Below are 25409 nucleotides of genomic sequence, written 5' to 3'. Positions count from 1 at the left end.
GACATTTTTATTTCTTTTCCCACCGACATCAGTGAACGCAGCAGTGATATCATATCTTCTTTTGCAGGGCGTTGTGGGCGGCGTACTCATCGTGACGCCCAACAATATTATGTTCGACCCCCACAAGTCGGACCCTCTGGTGATTGAACATGGGTGCGAGGAATACGGCCTCATCTGCCCCATGGAGGAAGTAGTTTCTGTGGCGCTCTATGACGATGTGTCCCGCATGAAGCTGAAAGATGTTTTGCCGTCGTAAGCTAATCCCCAACTATTTCCTCAGGAGTGTTTTCATTCTTACAGGTAGCACTTCATTAGGTTGTGTGAAGCGCACCATTTTGAAAACTTCCTTTATATATGCAGCTGCCCCCTCTACATACAAGTTACTCCAGTTACGAGAAATTAGAGGTACAAGATGTCTTTGAGCAAAAATTTACCTTGACGTACACCATCCAAGTTAGAAGACTTTCCAGGCGCTAATACTAGAGGGCTGAGTGCTTTAAATGGACTTGCATACACTCTCTGGTTGGGCGTCAAGAGTAGATACTAATAGGAGTTTACACAGCGCTTTGTTTTATTAATTTTTGAAAGTTATATTCCACAGAAAACTGAGACAGACATATTTTGGGGAAAAAAGCCATGCAGTACATTAACTAAAGCTTAGAAGACAACGCTGGCGGGCCACTAGCCTATAAAAGTTCGTCTAAACTTGGCATTGTGTGTTAATGCCACTGTTGTTTCTAAAGTAAAGCACAATTAGGACTCATAAAATAAGAAACCACCGATTTCCTCCATGGTAATTTCTCTTAATTAAATCGTAGTTTATTTCTTAAATATACTCTTATTTAACTTATTCCTGTATTTTCATGTTCAATTAGTATTTGAATTTGTATTTGTTTTAGCTATTTTGGTTACCTTGAACCATTTTGGGAGGCCACATTCAGATTACAGACGCTGCCCTACTTAGGAACAAGATGTTCTGGACCATCGTTCGCAAATTTGTTCGTAAGTGGCTTCAGTGATATATTTTGTATGCTTAAGGTTTAAATAAGTATGTTTAAGGCTTGTATAAGCAACCTGTATTGTTTTGTACTAAAAAATAAACATACCATAAAATAATATGCTCTATAAATATTATTAAAGTTACATTGAACTTACTTTTGGAAGATGCGCTTCAAGAGGTCCTCCTCCGTGTAAAAAGTGGCCGAAAAAAAGGGTTCTAATCATTTTTTTCAACCGCATCAAGCTTTCTTATTCCACTTTCATTTCAAAAGAAATGGCTCGCCACTTCTTTACCCCTTACACCAACCGTATTGAATGGATGCACGATATATTAAACAAAAAAACGTCAACGTTTTAGAGATACAGTGCACGTAATATGCTTACACACGAACTAGGAAGTAGTCGCCGAAATTCTTCTTTGGGGTGGATGCTGGGTGACCTCTCACAGCGCCACCACATGCCAGTAGCGTTGGAAAGAAGCACTACAGTAATGTCCTGTACTCGGAAAAAGGTGCACACAAAACATAACTTACAGCAATGTCCAGATATTTTTCTACATCCCGAAAAAAATGTTGTACCGTTTAATGTAAGTCCAATGGTCGTAAGTAGGGGAGCGATTTTTGTTATTTCTTATGGGTAAAAATTCATTCGAGATACTAAATTCTAGTTATGAGCACGAACCAGGAACAAATTCATCTCTTATTTAGAGCCATCACTGTACTCCATTTTTATGTTCAATTACTGTTTGGATGTGTTTTCTAACTATTTAAGTTTAACCAGGATGATTGATTGGTTTTCAGTTATTTCCTATGGGGAAAATGACAAGTTTGATCTGTGAACAAATAATATTGAATGTAGAAGGTCCACTGTATGTACCGTTTTTGTCCTTCTACTTTTGTGTTTTTATTTTTTTTCTATTTTGCTCATGTTTCATTTATTTTCAGCCTCATTTCATTTTGTTTTTGTTTATTTTGAATTTCCTTTTTCATCCTCACCTCACCCCCATGACCCCCACCTCCGCAGCGACCTACCCCAGGATCTGTGCCCTGTCTACAGGCCCGGCGAGTGGGAACAGCTTCCCTCGGAGCAAGATCTGAACCCCTTCAGCCGCTACCAAGCTGTAGATGCTAAGCAGCCCATCGCCCTGGACGACCTGGAGTCGGCGCTCGTGGAAACGGGTGAGGAGGGGCAGGTCCACCCAAATGAGGACGTATGAAGTAGGGCTGCTTAATTTTGAAAAAAAAAACTATTTGTGATTCTTCAGACCTGTACTGTGTTCAATTTCGATGCGTTTTTTAAGTTTTAAACGAAAAGTGCATTTTCATTGGTAGTTTTGTTTTTTGTTAGAACTTAATCATAGTGACAGGCATACTTACCTAGAGATTACGTCATTAATGACTAAGAGTATATGGCTGTAACAAAAACAGAATTGCAGTTAAATAAACTTGTCATTATACAAAAGTACAAGGACATTGGAGGGCTTCTCGTTTCAGAGTAAGAAGGCAATTTAGAGAGCAGCTAGCTAGCTGCTTCCTAGCATTGGGTTCAGCATGGTCTCCGCAATGATTAAAATACAAGAGTCCGGATTGTTGCGTTTTCCCACGAGTTGTAGCTCCAACTCGTCAGTTCAATGGGTAATAGATCTGGCATTGGTGAAATACAGGCTCCGCAGGGGGGGTAGCTTGTGAGGGTTGCTACGTAGCTTAGCTGTAGCAATGGGCTGGACTTGCAGCCTCTAACGACACCACCTAAGTCGATTCCCGGACACTATAACAATCGACTTAGCACCCGCTGGTAATCACCATGTTTTGGTGCTTGTCTGACTTTCCTAAGAATCCCATTTAATTGATGAATTCATTTTCAATGTAACAAACCGCTAAGGCTCAAAGCTATCGTGTTCTTTTAATTTGTTGGGCATTTGAGCAAAGTATACCTGCTGTTGGACCGACAGCATACACCAGCCTATCACAGTTGGGGGGGACACTGCATGCAAACTTTGCCTCAATTTTATTAGCTTGTGTCAATAAAACTTGACTCCCAGTTCTCCCAGTTCATCACTCACATGGAACTATAAATCCTTGAAAAAAATGCAGTGGATTACGATTACACAATCGCAACACGTCACAGCACGGTATCAATTAGATTACAGTTAATCGTGCTATCCTAGTATGGAGCAATCCCCTGATCAGTTGATGTTGTCTGACCAGTAAGCTCTGAAGGAGAGCAGACGGACAAGTCCCCCTCAGACGAAGGCTTCACCGAGCTGGAACCGACCGTCAACCGGAGCACGGAGGAAGCGGACGGGGCGTCCTCAAAGACATTTGGCAGAAGTGAGGGGGATTTCCTGCGAAAGTCGCCACTCAGCCAAACCAAAGGGAAAACTGATGACGAGGAAGACGAGGGCTTAGCGCAGAACAGCTCGGTCGAAGACGGGGAGTCCATCCAGTCCACTTTGGAGACTGGGATGTCCTTTGAGAAAGTGGTCGCTGAGGAGAAAACATCGGATGCTGCTGAGGGAGATCCTGAGAAGCCACCAAGAACCGGACAATTCGGCGAGGCGGACAGACGGAGGAAGAGCTCCGACAGAGAGGTGCAGTCGTGGCTCTTGGAAAGAATTCAGGCGCCAATACAAGGTAAAGATGATTCCTGAACTTAAGTATTGTTACAGAATGACGTAAGTTATTGAGCTCCTCATTTTTGTTGACGAGATCAAAATTAAAATTTAAGATTCATATTTGTAATCTAAGATTGTTTTACTAAAGTCTGAAATTTTCTGTTCACCAACATGGGAAAAAAGCAAAAATAGTAACAAACCATTAATATTTTTTTAGAGATTGTCTTCTTGTGGGCAGTGTTGGACCCAATAATCACTCACCGGTTTTAATCACTCTTGTCTAGGTACTGCATAATGATGTCTTAGTCCACTAGATTGAGCTCAGAGTCCCATGGAAGGAGTTGTAACAGAGTTGGATTATTTTCCACAAAGTCGAGGAGTAACTATGGATAAATTAATGAATACCTAGCATAATTTGAAGATTAAGGTATATTTAGGTTTCCGTACTTGAACACCCTTTCCTGACCATTTTAAAACCAGGAACTTAAAATTAGAAGCACTGTAGTCCCCCACTACTTCATACTTCAAAACATCAATGCATTTCGTGTTGAAAACGATACCGCGTTCTATTATCCCCGATCTTATAATTGTATGAGTGGGCCAGCAGAGTGCATTTTGTCTAGACCAGGTGAGTTTTTTTTTGCTGTTCTGTCTGCCAAAAAATGAACTGAGCTTGTGAAGCTGCAATCCATTATCCCAGATTGCTTATTGCTGCGAGCGGGGCCTGCCGAGCGCAACTTTTTTGAGCCTGGTGACTCCTATGTCATTACTGTATTCCTGCCAAAATTTAACTTCACTTTTGCGTCCACGATCCGTTGTCCCCCATTTTATATTGCTGCGGACAGGGACCAGCAGAAGGCATTTTTGTCGGTCTGCGTGCCGTCCTGGCCATGATCTATTATCCCCGGTCAACTATTGCCGTGAGGGGCAAGCACAGTTGAAGCGTGACATTGCTACCTACTTAAAAAAATCCCATTGTCTTGGCCATGATCCCTATTTACCTGTTGCTGAGAGAGCTGGATTAGATAGATCAAATTTGTGTCATACTCGCTTTTCTTCCTTTTCACCTAAAATGAACAGCACCGATGCGCCTGCGATTCATTATCCCTGTCAACTCTTGCTGCGAGTGTGGGGTGCCAGAGCGCCAGCTAAAAATGAGGAGGGGCCTCCTTCGCGTATATTCGCCTTTTGCTGTGGGTTCCAGTTCCCAATGACCGCAATAAACGAGAGCATTTACTTTTGATTCGACCTCCCTCTGCTGCACGTAGACATGCTGCTATCCTCTGAGGAAAAGAGCAAGAACCCGCCCATGTTCCTGTGCTTCAAAATGGGCAAACCGATGAGGAAATCCTTTGCTACTGGCATCACGTCCAGCCCGGTGCATTCCTTTGGGAACTTGGGAAAGAAACCTGAGTACTGGTTTGCCGTGCCTCAGGAGAGGTCAGATCTCGCTTTCTCGTCACCTTTTGACAAGAAATGTACTTTTAAAGCACGTCCCTCCTTTTTTGCAGAGTGGACCACCTTTATGCCTTTTTCGTCCAGTGGTCTCCTGATGTGTACGGCAAGGAGGCCAGGGAGCAGGGCTTCGTGGTGGTAGAGAAGGATGAGCTGGATATGATTGACAACTTCTTTGGTGACCCCGCCTCATGCAGCTGGGAGGTCAGCATGCATTTTTATAACAGTTTGCATTTGTGTTGAGTGATTCAAATATTTAATCGTGATTAATGCAAGTTGTCCTATTATTCATTTGGGGTTAACCGTGTACGTGTAAAAAAAATTTCTGTAATATTGGTTTGATGTAGAAAATCCTTATAAAAATAGTTTTTCGCATAAATAACTTAATGCTAACAAGTAGAATGGAAGCTGAAAGCATAGCCGTGGATCGGGTATTGTAAGCGTACGAAACTAATGTTGGCTTTTATGGATTAATAAAAAGTTGACATTGTTTAAATATTTGCAATTATTAGTGTCCAATGCATTGATGAACTGTTTTCTGTCTGTGTTTGAAATTCCCGACTGCGTTTAAATGCACCTTGCAGCTCAGTGAACCCTGTCAATTGTCATTGCTTACAACATAGTGAACATTACTTACGAGATTAGGCAAGGCACTACAGGATAAACACGTTATGAAAACTTAAATGAGAACAATAAGGTAAAAAAAAATGTCTGGGTAAATCTGCAAATATTTAAAAGATGGTGCTATGAGATTTCTTAGTAGCTGCATGCTAATGCCGGAGATTTGTGCATTCATACTATGATTGAGTAATTACTAGTTTCTTAGGGTCTAAAAGTAGCTCTATTAAAACAGCAGTGACTTTGCTTGCGTATTAGCACATGTTGAGTAACCTTTGTTTGCTAAAAAGGTCAGCACAGCAGATGCTACTAGTCACTACCGCTAGAGGCCATGGCGTTGACAATTGCTGCATTGGTGTAACCGACGCCACTACTTCTAATCAATTTTCTTTTTTATTATTTATCCTCTTATTCAGTTTTGCTCATTATACCTCATAGAAGAATCAACATACTCTGTGTTGTTTCTTTTAGCATCCACTTGATTTGTTTCCAGATCATCACAATTGACGAAGCCAAGAAGAGGCAAAGTGTAGGCAGCTTTGATGGTGAACTGGCGGGAGACGGGCTTCCATTATTAAGCGATGCCAGCAATCTGCTCCAGGACACGCACATAGAGAAGGTATACTACTAACACACCTAAAAACAAAAGGACGTTTGACTTTCATTACACTCAACTGCAGTCAATGCTTTAAATTACTTCCAAAACTGCACACTGTAATGAGACATCCTGCTTTCCAGTTGTTCACCACTTTTAAGTATTTTTTTCCCCTCGGCCATCCAGCTTGCCTGTCGCTTGCCGGCCCGCGTGCAGGGTTACGTTTGGCGGCTGGCCTACAGCACCATCAAACATGGTACCAGCCTCAAAACACTCTACCGCAACTTACTTAAAGTGGACAGTCCCGTTCTGCTGGTCATCAAAGACTTGGATGACCAGGTAGCTGCTGCTAAGTTCTCAACCTATCATTTTTTGTTTAAAAGCTGTAATTTTAACTGAGATCAACAGGGATTCCTAATATTAAAATATGACACATTGACAGATCTTTGGAGCGTTCTCCACTCACCCCTTCAGAATAAGTGAGCATTGTTACGGCACCGGCGAGACATTCCTCTACAGCTTCTGTCCAGAGATCAAGGTTAGCCCTTTTTTATTTCTTTGTTAGCATAAAAAATTAAATTAATTGGCATTTTATATTGATGACAATAAAGACAATATCTCTCTTGAATTAATATCTGGTGGCATCTTAAAAACCAAAGCGTGTTTTCCATCGCTTTGCAGGTGTACCGCTGGACAGGAGAGAACTCGTACTTTGTCAAAGGCAATATTGACTCGTTGCAGATGGGGGGTGGCAGGTAAGTGAATTTTTGGGATTCACTTTTTTGCCGATGACCTGGGTGCGACTGCATTTACCCGTCTACTAATTCATATTGGTCCTTAGATAGACGCAGGTACCTGGCCTATACAGCAATAGGGTAAAAGCCTAAAGGATACTAATCTTAAAAATAGACTACACAGCTAACAAAAAGAGACCTAAATGGCAGAAAATTGTGCCTTTTTTTTAGGTATATTTATTATTTCACTAATTTTTTTTAAATTTGAAAACTTGTATTTAGAAAACTATCAACTATTTTTACTAAGATTAGAACAATAATACTCCAAATAAGTTAAATAATGTGCCACCTTCCATATTAGACAAACATACTTATTTTAATTATAATTTTACAGGGGTCGCGACAAAAAATCGATTCGTGTAAATATCGCGATTTTACTTTTGGCGACTTTTAAAATTGGTGTTTCTCCCCAGAGTTTCTTTTTGTGACGTCATATGCAGTACGTAAAAATGCGGACGAGCAAACAGAAGTGGAAATTGGAGGGAAAAAGCGAGCAACAAGAACTAAGGCGGCCATAAATTTAAAATGTCAGCGTCCGGACTGACTGACACAGACTGATGTGTGTTGTTTGAACCTCATTCATTGTTTATTGTCCCAGTCGTGTATGATTTAAGTTGCTAATTTTTTAAGGAAAGTCAAGTCGTAATCATAAATTATATCGAATCACAATACTTGTAGAATCACAATTATGGAGAATCGTGATATAAATCAAATCTGCACATTAGTATCGTGATACAACGGAATCGCGACCAAAGCATACTGTTCCACCCCTAGATTTTACCATATATTTATAATACAAAGGAACGTGTATAGTGATGCTGATGCCAGCCTCATTTTCAGGTATTGGACTTGGCATAGTGGCTGATACCGGTATCAGTTTCCCTGCGATCAGGAACAAGGCTTTAGGGGAATATTATACAGTTTTTGGTTTCATTCAATTTCAGCTAAAAACACAACAGGATTTATTTGCATTTGTTAGAAAATAGCTTTCATTTGCGGCAGAATTGAATGTACGTACTAGTGGTATCTGTGCATGGCATTCATGACTACTCAAAGGTTGACGTCTGGCATATAACTGAAAAACTGTGGTATCAGACATCTATAATTCTGTTTAAATTATTTGGAAATAAGCACTTAAATAAAATTATTTGTTTTCTACATTGGATGGAAGACTGATTTGCTCATTTGGGTATGATATATTTTTAATCTTCAGAGACACACTTTATATTTAAGAATATCTTCCATCAGCTCTTTGAATTAAATATATTTAGGAAAGGGATGCACAAAAGGAGATCAATTTCATGCATATATGGTTAAAATTAATTGTCTGCAGTGTTGACCGTGTTTATTTTATTTTTATAGAAAGACATTTTAATTTAATTGAAATTAAATCAGTTTCATATGATTTAGGTTAGACACGATACAAAGACGTCATTCTTAGATAATTGTAAATTCTCTAATTAATCTTTATTTGAGTTTAGTTCAATTTTATATACTGTATTTGACTTTTTTTAATTGTTTCTTTGTGTTTGATTAGTGGTCAGCTGGGTCTTTGGCTGGATGCATCACTGTACCGGGGCACCACCACCAAATGCGCCACCTTTAACAACCTGCCTCTCTCCAGCCAGCAGGACTTCAACATCCACAGTCTGGAGGTGTGGAGCTTCGAGTAGCTCTCGTCACCTTTTCATGTATTCAAAAATATACCAAGCATCGGGAGGTTAAGCATAGACACCCTAAGTGACTCTAAATGTCCGGCGGGCACCGGCAAGCTGCAGTCTCCAGTTCCTTCGCTGCATGCAAGCTGCCTCGAGGAACTGGTAAGAACACGGTTGATTCCCAGAGCTTTCAGTTAAACCAGTGTTTCTTAACTTTTTTCTACATTTCTGTACCACCCAAATATTACAACTCTCATCATAGGAAGGGAAATGCAGGAATAGTTTACACACTTAGTAAAATTCATAAGTAACATTAAGAATTATTTGATGGTCCCCTTAGTTTAATGATAAATTTCGTTTGTGGAATAAGACTTATATTGATCTCCAGTGGCAGCAATTTTTTAAATGAAAATAGGCGCTCAGGGATGGTGTAATAACCAATAACAGCTCAGCTTTAGAAAAAAGGTAAGTCGTGATTGGTTGTTACTTCTGTTCTGTACTGATCTTCACAAAGAGACATGAGTAAAACATGTTGATTTTGCTGCAGAATTTATTTCATCACCAATTTGAATATCTAGTAACAGGGCTTTATAGAACAATGCGTTTGGAAAAAAAAGACACCACATGATAAAAGTTCTAGCTTAATGTTGCCATTAAGGTGTAGTATCATAGATGTGCAGGAACCTTGCATAAATACAAAAAATAAAGACATACTCATCATGAGAAGTAGACCAAACGAAATCAAGTTTTGTATTAAAAAACATCCACTCGATCAATTTGCTAGCTAAAGACTAAAGCCTCCTGACATGGGTAAAAAATGTGATTTTGCTGCAGAATTTATTTCCCCGCCTATTAGAATAATTAGTTATAGTGCCACATGGCACAATGTGTTTGAACAAAATAAACACGCCACACAATAAATGTCTTAGCTTAATGTTGCCATGTAATTTGTAATATCATAGATAAGCAAGGTAACTTGTGTAAACCCATTTTTTTAAAAACAACTCCTTTTAAGCAGACCAAACTAAATCAAGTTATGGGTAGAAAAACATTAAAACAACAAATTTGCTATCTTAATGCTAACGCTATCTGGAATTGGTGAGAAATGGCCACATAGAACGATGAGTTTGGACAAAAAAAAGCCACATTATAAAAGTGCTATCTTAATGTTGCCATGTAATGTGTAATATCATAGGTGAGCAAGGCAACTCGTATAAATGCAATAAAAACACAAATACTCCTCAAAAACTAAATCAAGTTTGGTATTGAAAGACATGAACTCAACCAATTTGCTAGCGTAATGCTAAATAAAATCAAATTTATTCGTAAACCACCTTTTAGACAATAAATTGCCAACGCATGAGTAATTTTGCTGCAGAATTTACTCCCCCACCAATCAGAGTAAGTAGTAATAGGGCCCATAGAAAAATTGGTTTTGGAAAAAAACACACCACATAATAAAAGTGTTAACTTAATGTTGCCATGTTATGTGTAATATAGATGAGCAAGGAAACCAATATAAATACTATTAAAAAAAATACTATCACTCGTCATAAAAACCAAACCAAATGAAATCAAGATTTGTATAGAAATCAAGCATTAACGCAACAATTTTTAATCCTAACGCCTCCTGACTTGGGTAATTTTGCTGCAGAACGTATTTCCCCACGAATCAAATTAATTAGTAAGAGGGCCGCATAGAATGATGGGTTTGTACAAAAAAATTAAAAAAAAAGATCTAAAATTGCTAGCTTAATGTTGCCATGTAATTTGTAATATAGATAAGCAAGTATACAAATATAAATACAATTTAAAAAAAAAATACAAAATCCCAAACTCATCATAAGAAGCAGACCAAATTAAATCATTTGTATGGAAATCAAACATTAACTTAACCAATGAACTACCGTAATGCTAACACTTAAACTTCCTGATTACAGAAATAATAAAAGCTGCCACCTGCATTTACTCAAAATAAACAAGGTTTAGGTTTAAAACAAACATGTTTTGTTACAATAATAATAAGTTCAATTAGTGGAAGACCATTAATTGGGGCCTTATTTCGATAATAGTTTTGAATCACTGTGTTTAACCAGCAGCCATGTTTGAATGTACAACTGACAGCCACAAAGGAAGTGCAGAGAATGTTTTGTGTACGTTGGGGGAAAAAAGAAGTGAGATATGTCTTTTCCCCCTCAAGAATTATCGAACAATTGTTTACAAACTCTGCACTTGCTAAATTCCGTCTGAGCGAGCCTCTTTTGTTACATTTCCTCTTCAAAGTGACCACAAAGTGTTTTCGCTGACCAAATATTTCATTTCTTAATGATTTTATGTTAATTTAGAGTACTATGTTAATCGTATTTATATGAGTACTGCATTTTTTTTTTTTTTTTTTTTACGCTTGTACTTTTATAGAGATATTGTGGTTTACGCTATATATTTTGTGACTGATGCAGGCCAACAAGCACTAGACAAAGATTTTTCCCTAAAAGGCCTGGAGAGATGGACGGGCTTGTCGCTTTGCACTAAACGGGACAAAAAAAGGCATGTAATGTACATTGAATTATTGTCACCCCAACGCCACTTCAAAAAGGAAAGCCGTTTGGGTGTCGCTGCACTCTTGAATAACCACTAAACTGCAAACATTTCATTCATATCTGTCAATGGAAGTACATGGATATTCTGTGCAATTATTTGGACTGTACTTCTCCATCGCAGTTGTAGCGAGCTGTGTGTTAAAGAAAATGTCTTTACTGTGAATGTGTTCTCATTTATCGTGAATCCCCCCCAAAAACTGCTGTTTTTCTGTGAGTGAGGCTTTATTTATTGGGTTGTTAGTGCTACTGCATTTCAATATGAATAAATGTTCATACATATTCAAAATGTTCAAATGGTGTTTGGTGTCGTGCTAAACCAGGGTTGGACAACCATTTGGAGTCACAGGCCGCATCGGGTTGAAATAAAAATTGCTTTTTTTTTGTATTTTTTTGTATTTTTGGGGGGATTAATTAATATATTGGGTCCCTGTTTAAAGCACTTTATTATTTTTTTTTGCATTACTGTAGTTAAATTATTTTAGTATTGCTGCAGATTTTGTTGTTTTTCTGTATTTTTTTGTAGTATTACTGTATATTTTTGTATTTCTACAGTAGTATTTTTGTAGTATTTTCATGTTTTTGCATTTCCACAGTAGAATTTTCGTTATAAATCTGTAGTATTTTGTAATATTAGTTTAGTTTTATTTTTGTAGTATTTTATAGTGTTTCTGTAGTATTCTCGTAATTTAATTGTAGTTTTTTGTACAGCCCTTTGAGATTAAGTGCTAAACTAATAAACATGACTTGACGAGTATTTCCATAGTAGATTTTTGTAGTATTACTGCAGTTGTATTTTTGCAGTATTTCTGTTGTAATACGTCTGTATTTGCATTTCAGTGGTGATTTTTTTTCTAGTAGTGTGTGTGTTTTATAGTATTACTGTTATTGTATTTTCGGAGTATTTCTAAAGTACAGTAGTATTTTAGTTGAGCACTAACTACATTTAACTAAAGTTGCATAACTTGTTAGGGTGTTTGAGCATTTGTGTTGGCCATGGTCATTTTTTTCTGTGTTTTTGCTACTTTTTTCCTTTGTTTTTTCTTTGTTTTTGTGTACGTGTTTGTATTGTGTTTGTATTGCTGTCGGTGACCCCTCTCGAGGGATATGACCAGGGTCGACAGATCGTATTTTAGGACTATTTCCGTATATTCTTTTTTAGCATTTCCATAGTAGATTTGTCATATTTATTTAGTTTTTTTGTAATAGAACTGGCATTGCATTCTTGTAGTATTTTTGTAGTATAGGATTGCTGTATGTTTTTGTGTTTCTGTAGAATATATTTTTCTTTTCACATTCAAAAGCAGGGTAGGATATCGAGATCATACTAATATTTTATTCCTGCAGTCCAAATTATTAAAATTAGCTGGTTTAGTAAAATCTTTCACTGCACAACTGCTGTTTAAGGTCAACAAAAACACAGTGCCAGAAAACATCCATTAATTATTCATTCGAAAAGAGGGAGATTATAATTTAAGGGGCTGTAGTAAATTCATAATCCCAAAGGTGAGAACCACCAGGAAAAGTATGTGTGTGTCTGTGTGTGGAGTCAAACTTTGGAACAATTTACAAGACGAAATCAAAAAATGTCCAACTATTCACTTGTTCAAATTTAAATACAAAAAACATTCCGGGTGGAATACAGAAATGAAGAAAATGGGGTATGAGTGATACGAGAGATTAAGAATAGTGCGTCTAGAACAATGGTTAACTTTGTGTCATTGTTGCTATTGTTATATGACTTATTATTAATATTATAACAATTGTTATGTCATTGGTGTATTTAATAGGGAAGATGAAGGGGTAGGGAATATAAACATTTGCTTCTTACTACCCCTTTTCGAACATATAATGTAACATTATTTTGTTGAGTTATTGTTATTGTGTATTGCTCACGAACGGCCCCAGCGGCTGCATTTTTTGACGATCTCTACAAAGACTACAGCTAAGTCAAATGATTCAGCAAAGCTAAAATTTGGTCTTTTAAATATTAGATCGCTTGCTCCTAAAGCTTTACTTGTTGATAACATTATTCGTGATTATAAACTTAACTGTATGGGTCTTTGTGAAACTTGGTTACGCCCAGATGAGTATTTAGCGCTAAATTATGCTTTACCCCCTCGCGAGTAGCCATGTAGCACGCACGTTGAAAAAGGGTGGCGGTGTCGCGCTCATTTCTGAAAAATCGCTCAAATTTAATCCTCGTACCTCTAATAATTACAATTTATGTAATAACTATCTATCGCGCACCTGGGCCATACACACCTTTCTTAGACGAATTTGCTGAACTTTTGTCTGAACTAGTAACCTATGCAGACAAAATTATAATTATGGGGGACTTTAACATTCATATGAACTCCCCACTCAGTTCACTTACTATTGCGTTTAGGTCTCTAATTGATGCATTTGGTTTTAATCAACTGGTTGATTTGCCAACCCATAAAAATGGAAACACGCTAGACTTGATTCTGACTCGAGTTTTAACCTCAAACATTATGGTGTTACCGTGTACTACTGTTATCTCGAATCATTATTTAGTTACATTTGAGGTGCTAGCTAAATGTAGTGTTAAAAAAGCTGAAGGATTTAGCGGACGCAATATAAGCACTGGCACAGTTTCTGAGCTCTTTGAACTCCTTCCTGGAGCAGTTGCGTCCTTTCCTTCATACAATGGCTCGATTGACTCACTCATGAATGAGTTCAATACCACCCTGACTAGTGTCCTGGATTCAATAGCGCCCATAAAGCTAAAATCACGTCCTAAAAGACGTACGCCTTGGTTTACTGATGAAACGAGAACCCTTAAACAAGAATGCAAAAAATGGGAAAGAAAATAGCGCGCTACCAAGCTTGAGGTTTTCCATCAAACCTGGTGTGACAGCTTGTTAAAGTATAAAGCGGCCTCTGCAAAATCGGCCTACCTTTCGAAGGTGATTGCGTCTCAAAAGAACAATCCCAAAGTCCTTTTTGACACTGTAGCATCGCTTACAAGGCAACAGACTATCGCAGATAGTTTGATGCACTCTGCTCATGACTTAATGGTCTTCTTTACTAAGAAGATCCAATGCATACAGGAAGAAATTGCTAAAGAAATTATTAATACCACAAATATTAAAGGGCTGAAATCTACAGATGCACGACAGGGTGGCTGTCCAGGGAAATTGTCCGGTTTTAGTGAACTGTCACTTGATGATCTCAAACAGGTGGTGAATGCGGCCAAACCGACAACTTGCCAGTTCGACCTGCTTCCAGGTTCACTTATTAAGTCTTTTTGGCGTCCTTGAGCCTTCAGTTCTAAATATTATAAACATATCACTCTCCTCAGGTGTAGTTCCAGCAGCTTTTAAGTCCGCCGTTATTAAACCCACACTGAAACGACCCAACCTTGATCCAGAAATCTTAAGTAATTATAGACCTGTGTCAAACCTACCTTTCCTTTCTAAAGTACTTGAAAAAGTAGTGGCACAGCAGCTGAATGATTTCATATCCGAGAATAACCTTTTTGAATCCATGCAATCAGGATTCAGGGCTAACCACTCTACTGAGACAGCTCTGATCAAGGTAACAAATGATCTCCTACTGGCAATGGATTCTGGCGCTTCATCACTTTTGCTGCTGCTGGATCTTAGTGCTGCTTTTGACACAGTGCACCACAATTTCCTACTAGGACGGTTGGAAAAATGGATTGGTCTCTCAGGAACCGTCCTCTCGTGGTTCAGAGCCTACCTCTCAGATAGGACGCACTGTGTTAAATATGGTGAAATGACATCCGAGCCCTTTAATGTTACCTGTGGTGTTCCGCAGGGTTCAGTGCTTGGCCCCCTTCTTTTCAGCATTTACATGCTTCCATTAGGTGATATTATTCGCAAGTACAATATCAGCTTCCACTGTTACGCAGACGACACTCAACTATATATTTCGTAGGAGGAATCTCCCACACTAAACTGTGGAAATTTGGAGGCCTGCCTCATTGAGATAAAAGAGTGGATGTCACTCAATTTCTTGCGTCTTAAATCTGAAAAGACCGAAATGTTAGTCATTGGTCCATCTAAATGCCGTGACTTATTCTCAAAAACTGCTGTGAACATTGACAAATGTCACATCACACAGAGTGACTAAGTTAAAAATTTAGGTGTCATATTTTACCCTGATCTATCCTTTGAAATGCATGTAAAGAAAATTACTAGAACCGCTTTCTTCCATCTTCGTAACATTGCTAAAATCCGTTCAATACTGTCTCAGTCGGATGCGGAAATTATAATTCATGCGTTTGTTACCTCCCGTCTCGATTACTGTAATGCACTACTCTCTGGTCTCCCGAAGTCTAGAATCAAGTCTCTTCAGCTGGTACAAAATGCCGCAGCGAGGCTTTTAACTAGGACAAAAAAGTACGATCACATAACACCGATTTTGGCTAACCTGCATTGGCTCCCAGTTAGCCTTAGATGTGATTTCACGGTTCTCTCAGTATTATACAAAATCATACATGGACTTGCTCCCTCTTATCTTTCAGATCTGATTTGCCCCTATGTCCCGGTCCAAGGCTACGATCTGGGAGTGCCGGTCTTCTGGTGATCCCAAGAGCAAAGAAGTGTTCTGCTGGTTCGAGAGCGCTCTCCATCCGGGCACCGGTGCTGTGGAGTGCTCTTTCCCCTGGGGTCCGATCTGCAACCTCAGTGGAAATGTTTAAATCTAAACTTAAAACTCACTTCTACTCCATAGCATATGAATAACCTACTCTTCTCGTCGGCTGAAAAACAGTCTGTGTAATATAGTGTAATAATCTGTGAAGCCCTTTGAGACTCTTCGTGATTTAGGGCTATACAAATAAAAATGACTTGACTTGACTTCTGTTTTTATTTTAACGTTCGAATAAAGTTTTCATTCATTCAAAGCATGCCTTGTTTGTCTACCACTGTGCTAAACAGATGAGAGTGCTATTTCGACTGCATTGATGTAAGGGAATGTCATTAAATGAATTTAGCAAAAGGTCGCGTTTTTTAAACGATTTGACAACTGCAAGCGAGTCGATCAACTCTCACGCTTCGTGCTGAGTGACGTCACGGAAAGGGAGCAGGCACATTCTTGATCGTGGTTATGTCACTCAATTGAGGCAGCCCGAAGACGCTCCAAAAGTGAAACAAAATGGACTCGAGTGCGAGCAAAAGTTATTGTTGCTCTTTCTGTATGATAGCCAACGGTGAAGACAAAGAGGCTAAAGTGTTAAAAAAGGTAACTCATTGTATTTGTCTTTCGGGTGTTCTTGTCATGACAGAGGGGCAAACAGGAAGCGAATGATTTTTTGTGATTATAAACCCAGTCTAAAATAGTTTAGTTGCCATAAAAAAAATCATTTTGTATGTAATACTTCATGCATATTTTAAGATAAAATACTACGAATTTATTTTTAAAACTTATGTATAAACACATTCCCTTGAGAAGCGCTACATAAATGCAGACCATGTACCATTCAGGAATCTGCCGTGATGGTGCGTTCAAGTACGGTAGTTAAAAGGTCAGACAACGAGTATTTTTCAATGCATAAATCACATATTTGCCATGACGTTGCATTGAAGAATATTAGTTGGAAGGTCTGACATGAACAAAATTTATCAACAATATAGCATATTTTGTTTTTATTTTCAATTTTCTTCCTCATACTGACTACGAACAAGTTCTTGAAAGCACCACAAAGTATGCTGCCTTTAAGGACACTCGTTAAACAGACAAGTTTTCCAGCATGGTGCATTTCCTTCAGAATTGTCCCTATTGATCCAGGATAAGGAGCTGGTGTGTTTTCAGGACATTTGTCCTGCTGCTCCTCATCATTACTTGGTTGTTCCCGTTGAGCACATTGTCAACTGCTTCTGCCTGCACCAAGGACACGTCCAACTTGGTCTGTGTGCTTCTTATTATGGCTAAATTCGTGTAAATGTTAAAATATTTTGCTTACAAATTGTTTATTACAGTGGAAAAGATGGTTAAAATGGGACGAGCAGTATACAGGAACAAGGAGTCGCAGATATGAACGACGTAAGGTAGGATATAGAAAGTATACAGTCTTTCAATTTATCAAACTCCCGGGACGTGTGGTGAGGTCAGATTTACAAATACAGTAAATTAGCCTACATATTATTTATTTAATTGGCAGTGCAGAAAAAGTATGGAGGGGCACAGTCAGTGCTGTTGCAGCAGAGCGTGTGCCAAATGGCTGATTTACGTAACCTGGTATTCCCAGGCTTTCTCCGTCTAAGTACTAACCGGGCCCGACACTGCATAGCTTCCCGGAATCAGGTGTTCTCAGGGTGATATTGCTGTAAACAGGTAGCTTGCTAACACAATCCCCAATTCTATTTCTGGGGGCTGATGTGTGTGCCGAATCAGAATCCTTGGTCTGAACTGCGTGCCTCACTGCATCTGCAGACATCCGTCACAGTAATACATTACATGCTAATTGTCCAATAATATTCACAATCTGATGTAAAAATCCACGATTTTGAAAAAGAAAGTCCAAAAATTGTCAACCTAAATGAGCAAGAAATTTAACACGGATGAGATATAATCATTTGATGTGTTTTTAATGTTATATATCCATGATGACAGGTGAGAAACAGCCTCACCTGCATGACCGGTAGAGGTAAAATCTTAAGCATGAACCCAAACCCAACCAAGCCCATCAATCATTACATTAAGGTTCGGGTCGGGTCCTCTCTTATTGAAGTTTTTTAAAACAATCAACCCGTCGTTGTTCTTTGTTACTCTTTTGACCGTGCGTTCCTCAAAAGTAAGAACTTGTTTGACACCTAAGGGTTCTTCTTTAATCTTTCTCAATTCGTCAGCCAAATGAAGAAAGAAAGAAAGAACTTTCAAACGAACAAAAAAAAAAGACTTCACACTGTCTACATGCATAGAAACGAAATACTGGATGTCTTGACTTTTTGTTAGCTTACTAATACTATCCCTATTTCTATTGTTTGGGGCTGAAGTGTGCGCCAAGTCTGAATCCTTAGTCCAGACCTGGGCACTCCGGTCCTGGAGGGCCGTATGTTCTGCATGATTTTTGAGGTTTCTCTGATCCAATACAGGTGATTCCAATCACCAGTATCGTTAACGAGCACTTGCTAGCTTGCTAACGAGGTTATAATTTGTATCACCTGAGTTAAAGAAGAGCAAACTTCAAAATCTGGCAGGACGTATGGCCCTCCAGGACCGGAGTGCCCAGGTCTGCCTTAGTCTCACTATAGCCACCTGCCATGAGGCACGAGGATTGCCTGCCTCATTCTGTATCTGCTCGGCACAATAATGTGTTACGTACTAACTGTATTAATATTCATAAAATGGGATGAAAATGCGGGCAGCACGGCGGCGCAGTGGTTAGCGCTTGTGCGGCACAGTTCATGTCATGGGAACCAGTCGTGGGTTAAAATCCAGCTCCAGACTTCCTGTGCAGAGTTCGTATGTTCTGCCCGTGCTTGCGCGGGTTTCCTCCGGGCACTCCGGTTTCCTCCCACGTTCCAAAAACATGCATTTCAGGTGGATTGGCCGGTCCAAATTGTCCCTAGGTGTGAATGAGCGAATGAGTTGTCTGTCCCTGTGTGCCCTGTGATTGGCTGGCAACCAGTTCAGGGTGTCCCCTGCTCACTGCCCGGAGATGGCTGGGATGGGCTCCAGCCCCCCCGCGACCTTAATGAGGATAAGCGGTACGGCTAATGAGATGAGATGAGATGAGATGAAAATGCATTGATTTTGAAAAAGAAAATACAAAAATTGTAAAGTTAAATGAGAAATAACTTAAATAAATATTATTTAATGTATTTCAATATTTTATATCTACAATGGCAGTGCCTCACCTGCCTCCCCTGGCTCCATGTTACTGACCATATCTTAAAGAAACAGTGTGTGTTATCTTGTACCTCCTAGTGGTTAAAAGAAAACTTCATTCATAAATAAACACAATATTTATTTGAATAATCAGCAAAAATAAATAAACTATCATGCAAGCGTTCATTTTTCAAATACTTGTTGGTTGACAAATTATCATTTATTTTACATAACATGAGCCTTGCTTAAAGGGAGCTGACATAATTGTCCGTCATTTTGATGCTACGGGTACCCAATAACCTCAAAACTTTTGGGCAAATAAAAAAAAAAAAAGAGAAGTCAAATGGTGCATTTGGGTCACTTTGAGTGGTTTTTAGTCCTCGGTTTTTGGTTGCACAACACCACAAACTGACATTTAGTGGTCAAAAAACATAGACTGTCCTTTTAACCTTTGTTTTTATATTGCCAATAAAATATGGTACACATTTTTTTATCAGAATATGAAAGAAATCAGAAGTAAAAACTGGAGTTGTTTTTTTTTATCATTAGTGATAAGCTAGCATGTGCACTGTTTTGTCTCGTATATCTTTTTAGGATCGGATTCCATCAACCTCCCTACACGTCGGTCAATCATTTACACCTCCACGTTCTGGCCCCGGCAACCGAGATAGAAGACAACATGCTCTTTAAATTTCTACAAGGGACACCTTCCTTTGTCAATGTGAGTTCCAGCAGATCCAATTTCACTTACTGCATGAATTTTTTTATGATGCATCAATGATCATTTCCCATATGTTCTTTCTTAGGAAAACACTTTAAGGAAACGCCTGCAAACGAATGGTTCCCCACGTTCTGTAGGTGTTGTAAAAATGTTGTCCCTTTGATTTCTTAGCTCAGCTAACTGACTCCAGAGCTTCCCTGATGACTTCTGAATGATCCAACGTCGACCTAAATGACCAACAATGGGAGACATTGTGAATTCAGTGTCAGTTTAAATGCACTACACTCTAGACTAAGAGTTCTACAGACAGCATTATGAAGATGAAAGAAAACAATAGGCACGTCCAGGATATATTTGCGGAAAAGTTCAAAGCAGGAATGGGATACAAGAAGATTTCACGACATTTCCACATCTTTTCAAGCATTGTGCAAGCAAAAATATATAAACGGAGAGAACATAATACCACCGCAAACTTACCAAGACCTGTCTTTCTCTCTAAACTGTTGGACTAAACAAGAAGAAAACTAATCAGAGACGCAACCAAAAGACCCACGATCATATTGTATAACCTGCAGGCATACACAGTTGAGACAACTGTTAGTTGTACTCCGCATAAATCTGGCCTTTATGGAAGAGTTGGAAGAAGCAAGACCTTTCTGAAAGATTACCATAAGAAGGCCATGTCACGTCGGGCGCGGGCAATTACTGATTGCTTTTTGGAGTACTTAAACGCGTTCCTCCTAACTGTGCTTTGCCTGAGCGTTTGTTAAACTTTGTTAAACCTGTGAGATTTTTGTGAACCTTCTGTGAGATTTTTGCAAGTTCTGTTTGGCTCTGAGAAATGCCTAGTCTGTAGGCTTGCCTGCGTTTGATCCTGTTTTGGGTCTTATCCATTTGTTTGTTTTTGACAATTTTTCTTTTGTTTGTATTTCTAATCCACTCCGCGACCATCGATCCCCGGAAATGTGCACCCTCCTCATCCTCCCCCAATAAATTGTGAGTACGTCTACGCAAATGGGTCCTTATTTCCTGTTTCTCGCTCCACTCCGTGACAGAACGCTTAGGCCAGACGTGGACCCACACCAGCGCGGATTTGGGTGAGATGGATGTTCCCTGCGCTCTCCAGCAGTTGGATCGGACGGAGGGCACCGTCTGGCGATCGCCCAGTGAGGTCACCACCCTTTAACTGCAGGTCGAGCAAACTCAACGGAGCATATGACGCCAGTTCAAGCAATTAGCTCAGCGGACTGAGTTCATGTCGCGTCAGCTGAATGAGCTCCTGTCGGCAACAGCCCCGCCTCCCGGGGTCTCTTCTCCGACCGCGTTGTCACCTTTCCTGCCCATCCGACCCACGGCCTCGCCCGCCGTGGAAATTGCTGTGCCTCGAATGGGGTTTCCGGGAAGATTTGGCGCAGAGTTGTCCGAAGTCCCCGTCGACCTCAAAGCCGCGCCTGTCGGCATCAACTCCGCGCCTGTCGGCCAACGTTCCATACCCATTTGTCAGTCAGGCTCCTCTGCTCCCCAGTCTGACTACCCAGCCCGCCACTCCGATTAATCTGCTTACCACTCCGATTCGTCCGCCTGCCACTCCGACTCTTTGACTCGCCCGTCTGACTCGGCTGAATCTCCTGCAACGCCCAATCTGTCTGAGTCCGATTCGTCTGCTCGCCACTTCGATTCGTCTGCCTGCCACTCCGACTCTTCAACACGCCCGTTCGACTCTACTGCAATCCCCGATCTGTCTGAAGTTCCAGCCTGCTTGCCTGATTGGCCTGTCCGCCTGTCAGACTCGTCCGTCTGTTGCCTGCCATGCCTGTTTGCCGACCTGTCTGCCTGCCAGATTCACCCATCTGCATGTCCGATTCCTATGCTCGCCACTCCGATTCGTCTGCCTGCCTTTCCGACTCTTTGACTCGCCTGTTCAACTCTCCTGCAACGACCGATCTGTCAGAGGTTCACGTCTCCTTGCCTGATTTGCTTGTCCGCCTGTCAGACTCGTCCGTCCGTCCGCCTGCCATGCCTGTTTGTCGACCTGTCTGCCTGCCTGGTTCACCCGTCCGCCTGTCTGATTCTTTTACCCGTCACTCCGATTCGTCTGCTTACCTGCCCGGTTCGTCCGCCTGCCGCTCCAATTCGTCCGCCTGCCAGCCCTGCCTCTCCCCGTTCTTGCGTTTTCAGAGGCTGGAGTGGGGCTGCCCTCCTCGAGAGCATTAGCCCATTCTGGGGGGGCGATGTATTTGGGTTTTGTTGGGACTTCAGGAGTCGTCCCTTGAAGGGGGGTTTCTGTCACATCGGGTGCGGTTGCCATGGTTCCCAGTCGGTCCCAGCCGGGTGGCGCTGGATTCTGGAGCTGTAGCCGCGGCGCCCAATTGGCCCCGTCCATGGACACCGGCTGAGGCGCATTAAATGATTGCTTTTTGGAGTACTTAAACGCGTTCCTTCTAACTATGCTTTGCCTGAGCGTTTGTTAAACCTGTGAGATTTTTGTGAACCTTCTGTGAGATTTCTGCAAGTTCGGTTTGGCTCTGAGAAATGCCTAGTCTGTAGGTTTGCCTGTGTTTGATCCTGTTTTGTTTTTGGTCTGATACGTTTGTTTGTTTTTGACAACTTTTCTTTTGTTTGGATTTCTAAATCCCTCCGCGACCATCGATCTCCGGATCGAGCGTGTGCACCCTCCTCATCCTCCCCCAATAAATTGTGAGTACGTCTACGCGAATGGGTCCTTATTTTCTGTTTCCCGCTCCGCTCCTTGACAGGCCAGTTTTGGCCTTTGCCAGAAGCCATGTTGGAGAAACAAATAACATGTGGAACAAGGTGTTCTGAGGCGTGTTCAGGAGAGTGATCAGACATGTAGTCTCTTGATAATCGCTTGCCGCGCACTGCTGAACGTTTTGTAATCGCTCACTGTGATTGCCTTACTGATCCAAAATGGCCGACGACAGTACAATGGATTTCGTTCTACAGCTTGCTTTGAGCGAGTTGGCTGATATGAGCGACAGTTCGCATATTGACACAGTTAAGGTTATCCTAAACGCAGTGGAAGGGTCATACCTGTCTTGCATTGTTCACAAACATTACCAGGCAATGTAAGACGATATATTACATCGCCAACAGCACTCGTCAGGGTGAGATCCTCCATCTTCTGCACTGTCGACGCCATGTTGGAAATCAAAGTAAGCGGTCTTTCTCCCGTGATTACTCGGGCACGCGAGCGCTCAGTAATCACTGGCCGTTCAGAAGCTAGCGATAGCTCGCGATAGCAATCACTCACTCTCCTGAACACACCTCAGGTCAGATGAGACCAAAATTGAACTTTTTGGGCTGAATGCAAAGCGTTTTGTTTGGTGTTCGAGTAACACTGCACATAACCCTGAAAACACCATCCTCACTATCAAACGCGGTGGCAGTATACACTTGTATACAGTTTTTATGTTTTTGGATTGTGGGAGGAAAACGAAGTGCTTGCAAAACATGCCAACTTCACAAAGGGAGGCTGGTTGCTGGAAACAAACTCGGGACCTCTTTACTGTGAGGCGTTCGTGCTGACCAGGCTTCAAAGTGCCGCCCTCTAGCCTTCACTTATTTTACGAAATATTGTTGCCGCTTAAAAACTGTTCAAAGATCATCTAAAGTGTTGCTTTAATATTCATGTTCCTAAGGAAATATTTCTATTGCCACAGTCTTTAACCAATGGGGGCCTAGCATTTTACACCTAGGCCTTCAGTGAAGTGATGTGTATTTATTTTTTATGTTATCTTTTTTTAAATAAGTCTGTAAATATTTTATTAATGTATTCTGCGTTTTTCAGAAATAATGTGTTATACATAAAAAAGTAAAATGTATTCTAGTTTTTTATTGTTGCACTGAAAACTGCAATGTTAAAAGATTAAACATTTTTTGTGTGTTTTTCAGATATTCTCAGTTGCTTGACATTCAAGTCCCTCACTATAAAAAAGTACAATGTAAAGTGAAAACAAACGCTATTATAATTTAGTAGAATAATATATTTTAGACTTTGGTGCTTTCATCCCTCCAGATGAAACGGGACACCAGAAAGCGGCCATGTCACTCGGGTCAGGGTGACACAACACACTCTTTTGTTCAACAGCAGGGCCCGACAGCTTTCACTGGTTTACCCTTGCTGCATCATACGCCCAGCCCATCCTTAAGAACGCGTCCACAATCCCACTATCCTTTTACAACACCTCTCCACTCCTTTCTATCACCAACAAGAGCTCTAGCTTCCATTATATTTAGACCTCTTTCCTGCAGTGCACTCATAACACCATCCATACACGTCAATTGCAGCCTTCCTCTTGGTCTCCTTCCATTGACTTCTGCTCTGTAGATCCTCTTCAACATTCGCTCCTCATCCACCCTCTCCATGTGTCCAAACCAACTGAGTACTCTCTTGCTACTTAGCTGAAATTTATCAAAGCCTTCCAGAAGGCCCTCAGTTTGCTATCTTGAAATCTGGCTATATTACACCTATGTTATGATACAGGGCCTTGTGATTTGTTTGTGAAGGCCTCTGGGCAGATTTCTGAGCCTGGCAACAAGCCTTGCTGAAAGGTGATTGGTTAATAAATGCTCAAATATGAAAGCAGACATCTGGAAGCCGCACAACCAGGGAGAAGCAATGAAAGGAAGCTGACAATTTGTAAGTATTCATGGACAAAATATAAGAACAGTACATCACATGATTTGAATATTTTTAGGCCAGCAACGGCCCACCACCGCTCTGTACATGGATACATTCTATTATCTGTGAACACTTTAAACAATTTAATAAACTAATTAGTTTTTGTATTTAAATTTTTAAATATGATAAATAATCCCCATGCACAAATAATGTACAATACACTTAAGCATAGGTGTCAAACAGGCGGCCCGCGGGCCAAATCAGGCCCGCTAAGGGATTGAATCCGGCCCGCGAGTCAACACTCAGAGAAGCGCAGGAGAAAAACAAGCTGCAGGTTGAAATATGTCGACTTGATGTTGCCAAAGCCAGGTGCCTCTCACAAAGACACTGCACTTGTATTTATTTCTCTCTCTCTGTCTCTCTCTCTCTCTCACTCTCTCTTCCACACCTTTTCTCCCACTCTCTGTGTCTCTCTTTATCTTTTCCTATGTTGCTCTTTGTCTCTTTCTCTCTCTGTGTCTTTTTAACTTCTTTTGTTCTAACTTCATTTTTTTCCTTTTCTCTCTTTTCTCTTTCCTTCTTCCTACCCTTCGCACTTTCTTTTCTCTTCTCTCTCCTTCTGTCTTTCTATTTCTCTTTGGATTTCTCTCTTCCTCTCCCTTTCCTTCCCCCTCTCTCACGACTTCTCTTTTTATCTCTTTGTTTCTCACGCTCTCTGCCTCTCTCTCTTTCTTTGTTCCGCCATCTCTCTTCTTTTCCCTCCCTCTTGCTCTTATTTCTTTATCTCTCTCTTTCTTTCTCTCTAATCTACTAGTTCGGCCCCCGACAGAAATTGTGTTCTATCGTGTGGCCCCAGAGTTAAAATGAGTTTGACACTCCTGCACTTAAGGATCCC

The 25409-nt window shown here is 40.5% G+C and overlaps 1 protein-coding gene and 1 pseudogene across 9 annotated transcripts in view; both read left to right on the top strand.

Annotated features, from left to right (window-relative positions):
• ncoa7b (nuclear receptor coactivator 7b) overlaps window positions 1–16143 on the top strand; it is a 37879-nt gene extending 21736 nt beyond the window's left edge. For 5 of the 8 annotated variants that reach the window (XM_088324398.1, XM_088324401.1, XM_088324400.1 and 2 more), the window contains 10 exons: window positions 68–252; window positions 2023–2177; window positions 3207–3632; window positions 4882–5053; window positions 5125–5272; window positions 6180–6305; window positions 6468–6620; window positions 6724–6819; window positions 6963–7036; window positions 8613–11619. In XM_088324398.1, coding sequence (XP_088180524.1) covers window positions 68–252; window positions 2023–2177; window positions 3207–3632; window positions 4882–5053; window positions 5125–5272; window positions 6180–6305; window positions 6468–6620; window positions 6724–6819; window positions 6963–7036; window positions 8613–8748 — 1671 coding nt within the window. In that variant the 3' untranslated portion in view covers window positions 8749–11619. Of the gene's footprint in view, window positions 1–67; window positions 253–2022; window positions 2178–3206; window positions 3633–4881; window positions 5054–5124; window positions 5273–6179; window positions 6306–6467; window positions 6621–6723; window positions 6820–6962; window positions 7037–8612; window positions 11620–15843 lie in introns of those variants that run through there. The other 3 variants (XR_015848195.1, XR_015848194.1, XM_088324402.1) reach the window with 3 other exon arrangements.
• A 226-nt stretch (window positions 16144–16369) lies between these two features.
• LOC148346661 (adenosine 5'-monophosphoramidase HINT3-like) lies at window positions 16370–20881 on the top strand (annotated as a pseudogene). Its single transcript, XR_015848298.1, has 5 exons — window positions 16370–16562; window positions 17109–17226; window positions 17300–17368; window positions 19746–19872; window positions 19958–20881. The product of XR_015848298.1 is annotated as an adenosine 5'-monophosphoramidase HINT3-like (transcript).
• Window positions 20882–25409: the final 4528 nt, after the last annotated feature.

Source organism: Urocampus carinirostris, chromosome 20 (assembly GCF_059441175.1).
Source record: "Urocampus carinirostris isolate Australia breed hairy pipefish chromosome 20, RoL_Ucar_1.0, whole genome shotgun sequence".
In the NCBI taxonomy this organism is placed as follows: domain Eukaryota; kingdom Metazoa; phylum Chordata; class Actinopteri; order Syngnathiformes; family Syngnathidae; genus Urocampus; species Urocampus carinirostris.
Note: the sequence above shows the minus strand (reverse complement) of the source record. Positions and strands in the feature narration are given on the sequence as shown.